The sequence below is a fragment of the Balaenoptera acutorostrata genome, chromosome 5 (assembly GCF_949987535.1).
Source record: "Balaenoptera acutorostrata chromosome 5, mBalAcu1.1, whole genome shotgun sequence".
NCBI classification, from domain to species: Eukaryota; Metazoa; Chordata; class Mammalia; order Artiodactyla; family Balaenopteridae; genus Balaenoptera; species Balaenoptera acutorostrata.
In genome coordinates this window covers 39,522,448-39,537,453 of record NC_080068.1, presented here as the reverse complement: position 1 = coordinate 39,537,453, position 15,006 = coordinate 39,522,448, and the positions used below count along the sequence as shown (strand labels likewise).

Here is a 15,006-nt window from a genome sequence, read left to right as displayed (position 1 = left end):
CTACCCCCATGCACTCATCACTCAGCATCAAAAATTAACATTTTGCCCATCTTCTTTCTTCTATTCCCTACCCTCCCTTTTTTTGAGGATTTTAAAACAAATCCCAGCAAAGTCATCCTTTTAATGATCAGATCACGTTGCTCACAACTTTTCATTGTTCTTCTTCTCAGTAAAAGCCAAAACCTTTTTGATGGCCTACCACGCCTGTGTGATCTGTCACTATTCCCCTGACACCAATTCCTCCAACTGTCTCCTGTCCTGACTCTGCTTCAGTTACCGCAGAGGTTCTTAAACCTTAGTGGGCACCAGGAACCTCTGGAGGGCTTGTCACAGCACAGGCTGCTGGGCCTCACCCCCAGAACTTCTGATTGAGATCTGAAGTGGGCCTCGAGAATTTGCATTTCTAACAAGTTCCCAGATGCTACCGCTGCCCAGCGGCATACTTGGGGAACCATCAGCCACACTGTACTCTTCCCGCTCTTCGATGGCCAGGAGTCTCTGCACTGCTCTTCCCTCTGCCCTGAGAACTCTGATTTACTCAAGATTCGCTTTCTTCCATCGCTTTTAAATGACATGTTTTGAGAGGCCTTCCTTGACTACCATTTAGCATCCTGTCTCCTCGCCTTGATTATTTGGTATTTTCACGGCAGGCATCGTCGTTTCTGTTTCCCTTGTCACGTCCAGATGGACAGGTGCGCAGACACGGAGACCTGGTTTTGCTCTGCATCCCACCCCAGCGCCGAGACCTCGCCCAGCAGGTGCAACAAGCGGATCACAGCCTGAGCAGGGAGGCTCCAGTTCCTGCTTGGGATCCTCGACAGGCGAGTCATTTCTTCTTGCCTCAGTTTCACTATCCGTAGAGGAAGGATCGGCTACGCCCACCCCTCCCGCCTCCCTGGGTGCAGGCTGGGAAAGGACAGAGCGAGCGCGCCTGTGGAGCGGGACAGTCAGGGAACACGGAGCGGAGGGACACCGCGCTTTCCGGTGAGACCGCACCCTTACGTCTCCAGCTCCAGCGTCTGGGCCGGCGGACACACCCCGTACTTCGCGGTTGCAGGAAGGGGCGGTGCGGGGCGGGGTCTCGAGGGCCCGTCACACCCGGAAGTGCCCGCCTACAGCCCCGCCCCCAGGAGCGCCGGCAGGCTAAGCGAGCCCGCCGAGCGGGGCTGGCGGAGCTGGGCCACCTCGGGGGCGGGTGCGGGTGCGGCGCGGGTGCGGGGCGGCGGGCGGACGCCCGGGCGGATGGGACGCGGCGCGGCGGGCGGGCGGGGCAGGCGTCCGCAGCTGGAATGGTGCTGGCGGCGGCGGGCGCCCGCAAGCTGAAGCCTGAGAGGAGCCGCCATGGAGACGCCGCCGCGGCCTCCCGCGTGAGTGAGCTGACGGGCGGCGGGCGGGGCCGCTGCGGCCGGGCAGGGCCGGCGGCGGGCCGGGCGGCGGGCGGAACGCAGCCTGGCTGGCGGGCGGGGCGTCACCGCGCGGTGTGTGGGGAGGGTCCTCCGCCGGTGAGCGGGAGTCTCGGGAGGGCCGAGCATCCGCGGGATGGAGACACAGGATGCGCGCGAGGCCGTCGGAAAAGGAAGCTGCAAAGTACAGACGCCGGTGCCGAGAGGAATTCCACTCAGCTTGCTTGCTTCTCCGAATTCCTAGCAAAATTCTGTCTGAGGAGCTTGCACATCACTCGGAACGAGCCGAGCCGCGGCTGTACAGGGCATGTGACCTCTTTTACCTGGCACTGCAGAAAATCGTATCCAGAAATCACAGCATCTTCTGTTTCTTTGGCACCCTGGGCGAATTAGTTAGTGTACGACCTGTCAGGCACAGGTGTCTTTTTCCTTGGTACCCAAGTACAGTCAAGACCACCTGCGACAAAATTGCTTCCAGAAATAAGCTGAACAATTATGTGGGAGACATTGAAAATATTGCATTATTCAATACAAGTTTTTTTTTTTTTTAGCATTTTTGTTAAAAGTGGACTATAAATCCCCAGGAATTTTGAACATTTCAATTTTGATTTGCTTTCCTTAGTTTAACCTTTATGAAGTAACAAGAGCCCTTTGAATCTGACTTTTCAAACCGCCAGAAAAATCTCATTCTAAGAACCGTGTACCTTTTCATGACAGCTCATTCTTGGAGCTTTATTGTTTTTCACTTAGATTTGGCCAGCTTCACTCCAGGGCAGTTGTATCACACCAGCCTCTTGTGGCTATTTGGCAGAATACCAGCCAAAATATAAATATTTGGCTTGGGCTGAAAATTTTTTTGATGTTGAATCTTTTTAGGAGCGCTAATAGGATTCTGGCACTTTTTAAAAGTGCCTTACAGAAATTTTAGCTTGAGTGGAACAGGTCATGGAAATCTAAGGAGTACCTACGACTCTTGAATTGACCCTCCTGGGCTGGTAGGAATAAGAGCTCAGTTGCTTGGTGATGGCTGTCGCTTTGAAGACTTTGTCATCTGGTCATGTTCTTCAACAGGTTCGGGAAGGCTCCTGAACCTCTAGGAAACATGATGGTGGATTGTTAACATCATGTGTGAGCACAGCATCAGCACATGAGTTCTGCCCAGGCTCAGAGGCACGCAAGGCAGGAAATGCTACTTGTCTATAGACAACACATAGTATAGAGGATATCCCACATAGGATGATATTTGTCGTAAACCCGCCCCCTTTATATCAGTTCCCTGCAGTCCCTGTTTCGCTTCTGGAGCAGAGGGCACTAAAGGAAAGAAAAGGGGGACCTTAGAATGCAGGTGAGAAAAGGGTGTGGAAAAGTAGGCTCTGGAGGGAGGGAGGAGAGAGATTAAAAATCATTTAAATAGAGATAATTAAAATGAAATAAATGTGTGCATGCAAATATCGATAAACTAAATCTAAGACATCAACTAATCAGAATTTTGGCGTTCAGCACAGTTCTTTGCTATTGAGACTTCATCAGTAGTGCTGGAACAATGAGAGGCTGAGATGTAATGGAAAGCCTGAATGCCAAAAGGGATGAAAGAATAGTTAAAGAAAACCAAAACCCAAAAAACTCTGTTCAGCCATGGGTGGCTGAAGTTGGTGAGACTTTTGTTTCTGTTCATTTAATGGTAAATACAAATAGGTTTTGTTTTCATTTGGTCTATCTAGGAGTAGCCCTAATTCCAGAACTATAGTGTTTGTTTTACCTTTCTGTGCATCAGAATAGTTTTTCTTCCCACCCCTTGGCCTATTTGCCTCTACTCCCAATAATTTTGGTTTTTCCTTCCACACTGAATCATGGGTGCTGGATTTGAGAAATGGCAGTTCTTGGGGAAGGAGCTTTGTCAGGCCTCACTGTGCTAAAGCTTAGCTAGGTCAGAGACCCCTGCAAGTTATTGGGCGGGCTCAGCTTTTCATAAGGTTAGATTTTTAGCTTGAGCTTAAAGGCAAAGAAAATTGTTTGAGGTGGACTTAAAGTGCCTTGGATGATATGGTTGGAAGCAGGGACTCAGATCCTCTTTGCATAAATGTCTGTTTATTAATTCATTCCTTCTGCAAATGTTTGCATGCTGGTCTCTCCCTGGCACTGAGTGTGATACTTCTGCTTGCCCTTCTCTTTTAACAGCCAGTTTTGCATCATTTTCAAATCCCACCTTGCTCCCTTTCAGCCTGTTAGACATTGTCTTGGAGGGATGGAGGTGACTACGTCCAGGCTCCCTAGTTCCTTCCGATGGGCTTGTTGAGATTAGGTTTTTAAAATTTCTTCTGCTCTTTCTACTCCTTGCCTTCACGTTCTTCTCATCCTTTTTGATTCTCATGTTGATTGTCATGGGCTTTATATCTCTATTAATTTTTGCATCCTTGAGTGTATGTGGCTTTTAGATTCTCCTGCGTTTTCGGGTCTGGGTGATATTAAGACCATGGGACATTTATTTGCTTGATTGAACCTGAAAAGTGTTCAACTAAAATTATATGTAGGTTAGCAAAGGAGTTGTCTCAGGCAATAAACTGAGATGTGTGAAAGGAATTGTAAACTGATCAGCCCTGACTTCAGGAATGTTTTATACATTCTAGCTTTTATAGTTATTTTTGTAAAGGATTTTCATAGTTACTAAGTTGAAGGAAGACTGTGAGTATAGGACAGAGTGCATCCCTTTGACCTCACTGGAAAGTTTTCTTGGCCTTCATTTTCCTACTGGCCCTCTTTCACAAGTTGGCTTTCTCCCTGCAGGCCTTGCTTTTTTGCTTTTCCAAACATGCCTCAGATATACAGCCATGTCTTTTTTCAGTGGATTCCACATCACTGGAAGCTCTTGAGCGTTAGAGATGTTCAGCATAGGCAGACAAACATCTTGTTGACTGTGTTCTAAGGGATTTAGGCAGCAGAAAATTAGTTGGATTGGAGCAGAGATTCTCATGTTTTTGGATTTCACTGACTGTAAAATTTAAAAAAAACTGAAGTCCAACATAGAATTGCTAAGTTTTTTGTTTTGCCAAGTTAAAAAAAAAAAAAAGATAAAATTATCAACTATCATCATCTTTTTGTAAAAGAAAGGACATTTTAGTGCCCCTCCCCAAATACAGCGAAGTACATAATCTCAGGCCAAAGGATAGTTCTTAAATTGAATACATTTAATTTTATGAAAACTTACTACATTGTCCTCATTTTGTCACAGATCAATAAAAAGTTCATTGAAACCTGATGTTTGTGATCCATTGGACCAGATGACCTTTAATGTTCATTCTAATTTTAAGATTTAATTACTATGAATTTGGAACCTTGGCATGGGTTATCCCAGTAGTCATTTGTTTGCCTTTTATAACCCTTTGGAATGTATTGTTTTTTGTTTAGTCCTAAGTGTAAATTGGGCATCTCTCAGATCATAGGTGAATCTCCTTAACGATAGACAAAGACGTTTAAAATATTCAGGAACGATAATGGCCCACAAGGTGATGTTGAAAGAAGACGTGTGCATCAACATGTGCTGAAGTGTCATATATAAGGAAAATTTTGAGGTGCATTTGGGAACTTGAGAAGTGGATTCTGAAAATAGGTAGCATTTATGTAGTAGTCTCTGATTCTGGGAAATCACTCCTCCCCCTCCCACCAAATAGTCCTAAACCTTTTGTTTCTAATTTACATTTTCTTATGCACATAGTAGGCATCAATAAATATTAGTAAGTGTGCTTTTGTGAAGGTGATTGTACATCTACTCAGCTGTGGTTGCTACGGAACTGCACAAAGAGTGTTTATGAAAGCAAGTGAAATTCTTAAGATCAGGCGGAAAGTTCTTTCAAGGTGATACAGAGAATGGAAATTGCCTTTCAGATGCTCTTCTATAGAATTCTACCAAATTCCAGATGTATTTACTGTTTATAATGAGGGAGTTCAGGTTTTTTATTCATATTTATTGGGTGCCTTCGGTGACCAGGCTTTGGGAATATCTCAGAAACCAAAACAAAGTCCTTTTCCTCATGGTTGAAACTGACAGTAAACAAATACATGATACAGTTACTGTAGTGGGTGGGTCTGTGTACTTTGTGTTGTGTGCTTTTCTGTCTCGAATTTCAGGCTATGGGCATTTGCTAAAGTATTTTTTGACCAGTTCTTTTCACTAATCCTGCCTTGAAACACAGGCCCTTGCTTGCCATGACACTACTTTTTCTTGGTTTCCTGCTCTAGTTTTTAGGTTGTTAAAGGTGATTTACTTTATTTATTTTATTACTTTATCTCATTTAATCTTGTCAACAACCTACCTTATTAAGTGTAGGTCTCTTATTATTATTAGTTTTCAGAGGTTAAGTTACATTTCCAAGCTTATCAAGTAGAGGAGAAACTGGGACTCTAACCTCTCTCTGTTGATCGCTTTTTTGGCTTACATGGCTTCTGTTCGTTGGCAGTAGCTGTTTCTCCCAGATGCAGGCCTTGGCCAGTTCTTCTTTTCAGTCGACTATTAATCACTAAGTTGTGGCTCCATCTGTATCTTAAGCCTGGGCTCTATCTGTGCCTCAGTTTTGAATTTTGAGCTTCTTTTGGAGCACCTACCCTTAGCGCATACATCAGATTCAACATGTCTAAAACTGAGTTTTCATAATCTTTGTTCTCAAACTGACTTCCCTTTATAGCATCTCCACTTACTCAGTGGAATAATCATTCTTCTGGTCCTGGATACACAAAAGCCTTGGAATGGTCTTTGATTTCTCTTTCTTTCGTCATCCTCCACATTTTATCAGCTCCCAGGAACTGTACAGTGTTGGTTTCAAGTGTCCATTCTGATTGCTGATACTCTGATGATACTCAAGGTTTCATCCCTTGATACCTGGATTATTTCTCCTGTTGAACTCTTAGGTATTCTCTCATCACCTTTCAGTCCACCTATTGTTTTGACACCACCGCCCCCCCCGCCCCAACATCGAGTCAAGTCAAACACTTAACAAAACCAGATATCAGCCAGGAAGTCTCAGCCCTCCATCATTTTGGCCTTATCTTGTATGTTCAAAATCATTATGTGCCTTAACCTCCCAAGGTAAACTATACCTCAAAACAAGCCAGGAGTCTCCAGCCTTTTCCTATCCTGTCCTCAGTTAAAACAACTTAGAATCCCTCCAAGGCCCAGTTGGAGCCCCATCCCCTTTCACAAAGTCTTCCTTGTATACATCAACTCATTCTAGCTCCTCTTTGCAATTCCTATACTATTTATAATTGGTAGCACATAATCTTGCACTTGTGTACGGACTTCTTGCCATTCCCTGGTGGTTTCCGAAGTGCCTCCTCACTTGGCTGGTAACTGGAGAAGGTTTCTGTGTTCAGCATCCTAATCGCTCACCCTGCTTAGTATAGGGCAGCAGTGGGCTAGGCAGTGCTTACCTACTTGGTTTATTAACAGTGGTGGTGGTCTGGAGTATTGCCAATAACTTTTAATTTAGTGTTGCAATTAAAAATGAAGAAGGCCAAGAAAATCCATAAAAATGTATCTCCATGTTCAGTTTAGCTCCTAACCCCAACATTTTTCTTCTTAACTCTGTGTTTACATTCACATAGTGTTTAGTGCTTATACAGCTCCTGAGGCAAGTAGGTGAGGTGTCACTATCTTTGACTTTCATATTACATTTACTATTAGACAGATCTGTGGAATAACAAAAACCTTATTTTATAAGTACACAGTCTGAAGCCCAGAGAGGCTAAGGGACTAATCCAAGGTCACTTGGTTAGTATCTGCAGGCTAGGACTGCAGTTCATGTCTTCCGGCTGATTTTGCTCCTCTTCCAGTGCCTTTTCATTAAATGCTGGAAAATGTAGCCCAGTCAACTGAATATGCCAAGTCATAGTGCTGCCCCCTTACCAGCCAAGTGATGGTAATAGGAAAAGTGGCAAAAGAAAGGTCAGAAATGAGAGTGATAAAAGACATGGAAATGTTTGAAATGGATCATCAACCTTCTCCTCCCTATTTTAGCATCTCACAGATATCCCACTCTGAGAATGCTGTGTTAATTGTTTATAACATATGCTTTAAAATAAGACTGATCTTGCATAAGACATGCTTTTACCCTAGTCGCTTTCCTGGTAGTAGTCACTATCAGGGACAAAAAGTGCCACGTTGTCCTCTGTTTGTCACGTAGGTGAGAGGGAGCGGGGTTGAACTGAAGCAGAGGATTTTACAGCTCTGTTGTTCTAGGATCAGAGAGCTTCCTCACCTCTGCACCTCAGAGTCCCAGCTACCTCCTCCTGCCGGTGTTTCTCTCGAAGGCCACGTCCTGGTCCTGGGGGAGGACAGGGCGGAGGCCCCCCCTCCATCCTTCGGAAAGATCAGCATTCCGCTTTAAGTGCTAAGCCGTTTTAGTAAAATTGGGCATGGCCAGCTTTTCTAGACTTTTCCTTTCCAGCTCTGGGAAATTGGAAACATAACTTTTAGCAATACATGTACTATACTAATATATTCAGTGGCATTGTTATGATGTAGTCTGTATGGTGTTCTGTGACTGGATAGGAGGTTTTTTCTCACAAGATGCTTCATACTCAGTTCTAAGGGTCTGTGTACTGAAGGTCTAATTCAAGTTCTTACATGTCTGTAGGGCAGACATTAACATTATTTGGTAATATGACCATATGTTCATTGATTACAGTTAGTCTGCTGGGTCTGTACCTAATAAAAGTGTAAATTCCAAGCACTTGAAAAAATTTGCAGAGCAGGTCTTTTTGCCTGTAGCTAATTGCAAAAACTGAAAGCACAACTCTGCCACAAACCAAAAATGTTTCCAGTGGAGAAAGCCTCCCACTTTTACAACCTCTAAGTAATACGGTGGTTATTTGGGTGAGGTGAAGGATGTGAGTGTATTTTGTTAGGAAACTGTAGAGTGGCATAACAAGTACTAAAGTATGAGTTATGGTTGAATCTCTACTTCTTATATCCTGGACTTGTTATTGGAGCAGCGTTCTTATGGTAATCAGCTTCCAAATGCAAGTTTAGCTTGGAAGACAGCAGAGAATATAGAAGAGATATAAAGTAATGGAGAACTTCATAGCAGTATAGCATGGATGGTGACTTTGAAAACATCAGCTGCTGACGTGAACTTGGCAGAAATTTATAAGTAATGGTGGGTGATTCATTGCAAGCAGGGGAGTCTTGCAGCTTTTGAGGTGAACAGGCAAAGGGGAGAGTAGAGATGGTGGCCACCCAGGGGCTGAGTATTTGTCCTGAATGTGAAAATGTCTGGTCCCCTGTTAAATTTTTCAGCTGCATCATTCACATGACTTACAGCATTATTTCCACCAGAAAACCTTGAAAACATAAACAACCTCTATTTCCTAAAGTGTTCGTTCTCGATCTGAGATGATTGTCCTGTGGTGGGAGGTAAGTGGGTGGTGGGGCATATTACATCACCCTCTTTTTAAAAAAATCATACATAGCTGTATTTCCCCCCTACTCCTGGAGATGCTGTCATTCTGGTATGCCTAGACCTGTAAAAAGGGCTTGCCTGAATCTTCACATGAAGAGGGATGGTTATGGGTAGCTTAGAAAAATTGCTTGGGTCATGTGGTCCTTCTGTCCCCTCCATCGGAAATCACTATTCCAGAACAAATAATATTCATCTAAAGAAAATGTATGTTATTTCTAAGATGTTCTCAGAATTTTTGTAGGAGGTTTAAACCTTTGGTTGGTTATGGAATCTTGACTGTTGGAAGGAGACAGCCCTTATTAGAGTCTTTGCCTCCTCTCTTGAGAATTCAGTTATTGGCAGTAGTGTGTTCTTAGGCAGAGTTAGAAAGTTACCCGGTCTGAGAAGCCAACCTTGCCTACAGCTGGGAATTTGTAGAAGAGTCAGTCGTGGAAGGAAGGCTTTCGGATTATCTATTAGCAGTGTTCTGGGATCCAAACCCTTGAACCCTCAATTATTATAGAATATGTGTTGTAACAACAGGCTGTTGGGTAGTTTTAACACTGGTTATGGGATGTAGAGTTGGGGGAAAGACTTAACAAGTGAAAGAACCTTGAAAAAGTATCTCCTCCAGATAGTTTAAAGAAGACGGTTCTCATATTGAGGAGCTTTTCTGGAAAAGACTAGCCCTTCGCTTCACAAGGGAAGCAGGGAGGTGTAACTGTACTTATGGTGTAACTTAAAAGGTAAACCTTTCCCTCCCACTTGGTTGCTTTCTAGTGGATGTTCATCTTCCACATCTGTAATTTTAGACATGATGTATCATTTTCTGTTACTCAGTTCTGCTTCTGAACGAGAGACCATCTGACACAAAACCATAGAGGAATTAGAAAATTGTGGGAAGGACTTTAGTGTTGAAAATGTAGACCTGTGGCAGGGTGCTGCATTTGTAAGGGGCTCTCAGTACAGAGAACACTTAAAAGAATGCAGTGTTATTTCTTATTTATTCCTTTAAGCCTTCGATTGGAATCTTTTCTTTGCAGAGTTTCTGGAGTATTAGAGAAGTGGGAGCTAAAAATATTTAGATTTAAGAAAGAAAGCAGCAGTATAAACATTGGTTGTTGTATGGTATCTGTCTTAAAGTTAATTCTTTAATGCAGGAAGTTTTAATTCCCAATTTCTTAAGCAAATATAAACTCTTGACTCTTAATGATATTCTTTGTAGGGCAGAGTTGCTTTTGTTTCCATTCTGAGCATTGAAAGGCCTTCTATGATAGTTTTGCCAGTCCTCGATATTATATTTTCCCTCTGTTGTAAACTTAAGTAATTAAATTTGAAGCAGATATAAATATCATTAACTTGCTACATATGTGGATATTCGGTGTTACGTGGTCAGAAAGTTTGTGTAGGTTGCATATATCTACATAATTTCCCCTTTCCTACTGTTTTCTTAATGAAAAGGTGGTGGAAATGGCATTATGAGAATACATCTTATACTAAAAAGTGTGTCCCCACTTCCCTCTGCCAGATCTGCATGTTCTTTCTTTCTTGGCTTCTAGCTCTTTTTCTTAGGCCGGGTGTAACTCATCCCTCAGTGAGTGTGAGTGTGCGCGTGCGCACGCGGCCACAAGGAGTAGAGTGCACCATCCCATTCTCCCACTCCAGCTGTGGACTCACCCACTGGAGGCAGCAATGGCACTAATTCGTTTGTAAGGTCCCCTTAGAAACTCAGTTGGTGGGGTAGCAGCTCTGATGTCCACTTCTAGTGGGTGAGCCCTCAAAGGATCAGGTATCCCTCAATAAGTGTTGATTCTGGGGGAGGGGGAACGAGCAAGGATAACTTCTGTGGTTAATGCTGGGTTATCTTAATGTTCAAGTACCCGAGTTTCATGGCTTCATGTACCACATTTCTGTCTCCAGCTAGATTTTTTTCTCTCAAACTCTAGACTCCTGTAATCATCTGCCAATTTGAGAACATCTTCACTTGGAAGTCTGATATCTTAAAACCAACATGTGTAAAAACTGAGCCCTTGATCTTCCAACTTCCAGACTGGTTCTGTCTACAGCCTCCTCCATTCAATTAATGGAAAGTCAATGCTTCTAGCTGCTCAGGCCAAAAAACTTGGAGTTACTCGGACTTCACTGACATGGCACTGTCAGTGCCATGGCACATGCCTTCTGTCAACAGATCTTATTAGCACTCCTTTAAAATATATCCAGAACTCAGACACTTCTCATCACTGCTCCTGCCTCCACTGCTGCTACGCTGTTCTGAGCCACTGTCATCTCCTCCTGCATTACCCTTCTCAGTAGCTTCCCTCTTTTCATCTTTGACCTATAGAGACTATTCTCAACCAGCAGCCAAAATGATCCTTCGAAAACATAAGTTGGGTTGTGTCACTGTTCTGCAGTACCTTGCCATTTCACTCAGGGTAAAAGCTAGTGTACCCAAATTGTTTTCTGCCTCAAGCTCTTTATCTGTTATATGGGGATAATAATAGTAATTAGCTCACTCAGGGTAAAAGCTAGTGTCCTACATGATCTGTACTCCCCTCTCCAGCCCTGCTCTCATGTCCTGGAACACACGAGGTGCATACTGGCCTTTGCTCTCTAGTTATTCCTTCTGTCTGGGCCTTCTCCCACCTCCTGGTCCTCATTCCAATCTCAGTTCTCAATTTGGCCTGCCCTGATCACCCTGTTTAATATTGCAAGTTCCATCACTCCATCACCATCACCCCCATACTCCTGACTCTCTTTACCCGGCCCTCTTTCTTTTTTCCGTAGTTCTTAATTTCTAACGTGCCACTTACTCTACTGGTCTGTTGTGTGTATTGTCGATGCCCCCCGCCCCCGCCCGCCCCCCGACTCCAAGCTCCCTGAGGACAGGGATTTTTATTTTGTTTATTGATATATATTCCTTGTGCCTAAAATAGTGCTTGGTACATAGTTGGCACTCAAAAATTATTTGCTGAATTAATAAAATAATATTTGAAGAATGAATTATCTTTTCAGAAATGGGTCAGGAAAGGAAGAGGCGTGAAAAGAAATGGTGCAGTAAATAATGATGTTTGCCTTTTGTTCTTTGTGTGATGTATATACAAGTATGATTTTTTTAGGCTTAATTTGGTATCCTAATTTATTAAACTTTAATAGCTTTATTAAGGTATAATTTACATACCATAAAATTCATCCATTATAATTGTGATCGTAGTAAATTTCTAGAGTTGTGCAACCATCTCCTCAAAAAGTTCCTTTTGTCCATCCATATGCAGTTAACCCTCCCCACAATGGCACCCTGATTTCATTTGTTAATTTTTTCGCTCCCAGATTTCGAAAGAATAATTTACACAGCAATACTAACATAGCTTTGTACTCTTAAAAATTACAAATTTAAATATGAAATTAACTATCCATTGCTTAATGTAGGAAATGGTATTGAACATTAGTGAAAAGAACGGCCTTGAGGGTCAGACTAGCTGTACTCTTATCAGCTCTACCATTTACCCAAATTGTTTTCTGCCTCAATCTCTTTATCTGTTATATGGGGATAATAATAGTAATTAGCTCACGGAGTTGTTGTGAGGATTAAACAAACAATGAAAGAAAATTTAGTACAGTGTCTGCCTTAAAGTTAATACTCAGTAAACAGTTAAAGTAGGTCCAAAGTATATGGGGTAAATAACCTTGCAGGTGGAGAACAAAATTCAAATCAGATTCTAAGCTTCTGAAGTGTGTGTAAAATACGACCCAGTTCCTGTCTTGGTTTGTAAATAGGCCCACTGCAGAATGTAAAAGCAGGTTAATTTCCAACAGAGAAAATCATTTCTCAGCATTTCTTCTGAAGGTATCTGCTAAACCATGTTTACTGAATTTTCTATGCCCATCTTTGAGAGAGCTTTGAAACCAGGGAGGTAATTATCTACTTTTTTGTTAAAACCACAGTGACCATCAGAAAGTGTTCTGAATTGTGTTTTAGTCTTGGGTTGAAAAATGCTGTGAGACTTCCTCTAAGTGAGTGGGGGAGAAGGGCATTCATTGTATCTCTTGTAGCCTGATAAGTCTGAACTAAACTATCTTTAATAAGATCTTTTTCTGTGTTTTGTTATTTTCTTTTATGTACAGATGCACAAAGCAGGGTCATCAGAAGCCTCTCGATTCAAAAGATGATAATACCGAAAAACACTGCCCGGTGACAGTGAATCCTTGGCATATGAAGAAAGCTTTTAAAGTCATGAATGAATTAAGAAGGTATTATTACGTTAACATACCTTTATTTTTCACTATAAAGTGAATATATTCCCCACCCCTCATTTTTGCTTTGTTTGATACAGAGAACATTTAAAGCTTTTTCTGCAAGTTTTTTAAAGGAAGGAAGAGAGCAAAAAATTTATCAGAAGTGTGAATGGTATAAGGCTGCTCTGTCCAATATGGTAGCCACTAGCCACATGTGGCTAGTCTGAATTGAGGTGCTCTGTAAGTGGAAAATACATAATGGATTTTCAAGACTAACTACCAAAAAAAATGTTTATTAATAAGTTTTAAAAATAATACATTTTGAAATGATATTTATTATTCTAATATTGGCTATTTTGGGTTAAATAGAATTTTACTTAATTCTATTAAATTAATTTCACTTGTTTTTATTTTTAAATGGGATTACTAGAAAATTCTGACTTGCATTATATTTCTATTGGACTGGCTGGTCTAGGGTTTCTAACTTATCATTGCAAAGCATATGAAAACTTTTATTAAAATTTTTTTTATTGAATAGTTAATTTATAACATCATGTTAGTTTCAGGTGTACAACATAGAGACTCAACATTTTTATAGATTATACTCCATTTAAAGTCACCACAAAATAATGCGTATATATCCTTGTGGCCTATCCATTTTATACATAGTAGTTTGTACCTCTCAGTCAAATCCACTACCCCCATCCTGCCTCTCCCCTTCTTCTCCCCACTGGTAACCACCTGTGAGTCTGTTTCTGTTTTGCTATATTCACTAGTTTGTTTTCTTTTTTAGATTCCACATATGAGTTATAACATAGAATATTTTTCTTTCTCTGACTTATTTCATTTAGCATAATACCCTCTAGGTCCATCCATGTTGTTGCCAATGGCAGAATCTCATTCTTTTTTATGGCTGAGTAGTATTCCATTGTGTATATATACCACATCTTCTTTATTCATTCAACTGTTGATGGACACTTAGGTTGCTTCTACATCTTGGCTATTGTAAATAATGCTGCTCTGTACATTCAGATGTGTGTATATTTTCGAATTAGTGTTTTCATTTTCTTCAGATCTATACCCAGGATTAGAGTTGCTGGTAGTTCTATTTTCAGTTTTTTGAGAAACCTCCATAGTGTTTTCTATAGTGGCTGTACCAAGTTATATTCCCACCAACAGTGTAAGAGTGTTTCCTTTTCTCCACATCTTTGTCAACATTTGTTATTTGTAGATTTTTTGATGATAGCCATTCTGACAGGTGTGAGGTGATATCTCATTGTGGTTTTGATTTGCTTTTCTATGAAAATTACAGATGTTGAGCATCTTTTCACGTGTCTGGCCATTTGTATGTCTTCTTTGGAAAATGTCTCTTCAGGTCTTCTGCCCATTTTTTAATCAGATTGTGTTTTTGATATTGAATTGTATGAACTGTTTGTGTATTTTGGATATTAACAGCTTATCAGACATATCATTTGCAAATATTTTCTCCCTTTAGTAGGTTGTCTTATCATTTTGTCAATGATTTCCTTTGCTGTGCAAAAGCTTTTAAGTATAATTAGATCCCATTTGTTTATTTTTGCTTGTGTTTGTTTTGCCTTAGGAGACAGACCAAAAAAAAATATTGCTACGATTTGTATCAAAGAGTGTTCTGCCTATGTTTTTTTCTAGGTGCTTTATGGTTTCGGGTCTCTATTTAGGTCTTTAATCCATTTTGAGTTTATTTTTGTATATGGTTTGAGAAAATGTTCTACTTTCATTCTTTACATGTAGCTGTTCAGTTTTCCCAGCACCACTTGTTGAAGAGACTGTCTTTTCTCCATTGTATATTCCTGCCTCCTTTGTTGTACATTAATTGACCATAGATGGGCAATTCTTTATTCTGTTCCACTGATCTATGTTTCTGTTTTTGTGCCAATACCATGCTGCCTTGATTATGGTAC

At 41.5% G+C, this 15,006-nt stretch overlaps 1 protein-coding gene across 1 annotated transcript in view; it reads left to right on the top strand.

Moving 5' to 3' along the window:
- The first annotated feature begins 1,127 nt into the window (after nucleotides 1–1,127).
- KLHL2 (kelch like family member 2) overlaps nucleotides 1,128–15,006 on the top strand; it is a 126,297-nt gene continuing 112,418 nt past the window's right edge. Inside the window, exons 1-2 of the mRNA XM_057547291.1 lie at nucleotides 1,128–1,367; nucleotides 12,956–13,081. Of these exons, the coding sequence (XP_057403274.1) occupies nucleotides 1,342–1,367; nucleotides 12,956–13,081 (152 nt within the window). The 5' untranslated portion in view covers nucleotides 1,128–1,341. The remainder of the gene's footprint in view (nucleotides 1,368–12,955; nucleotides 13,082–15,006) is intronic.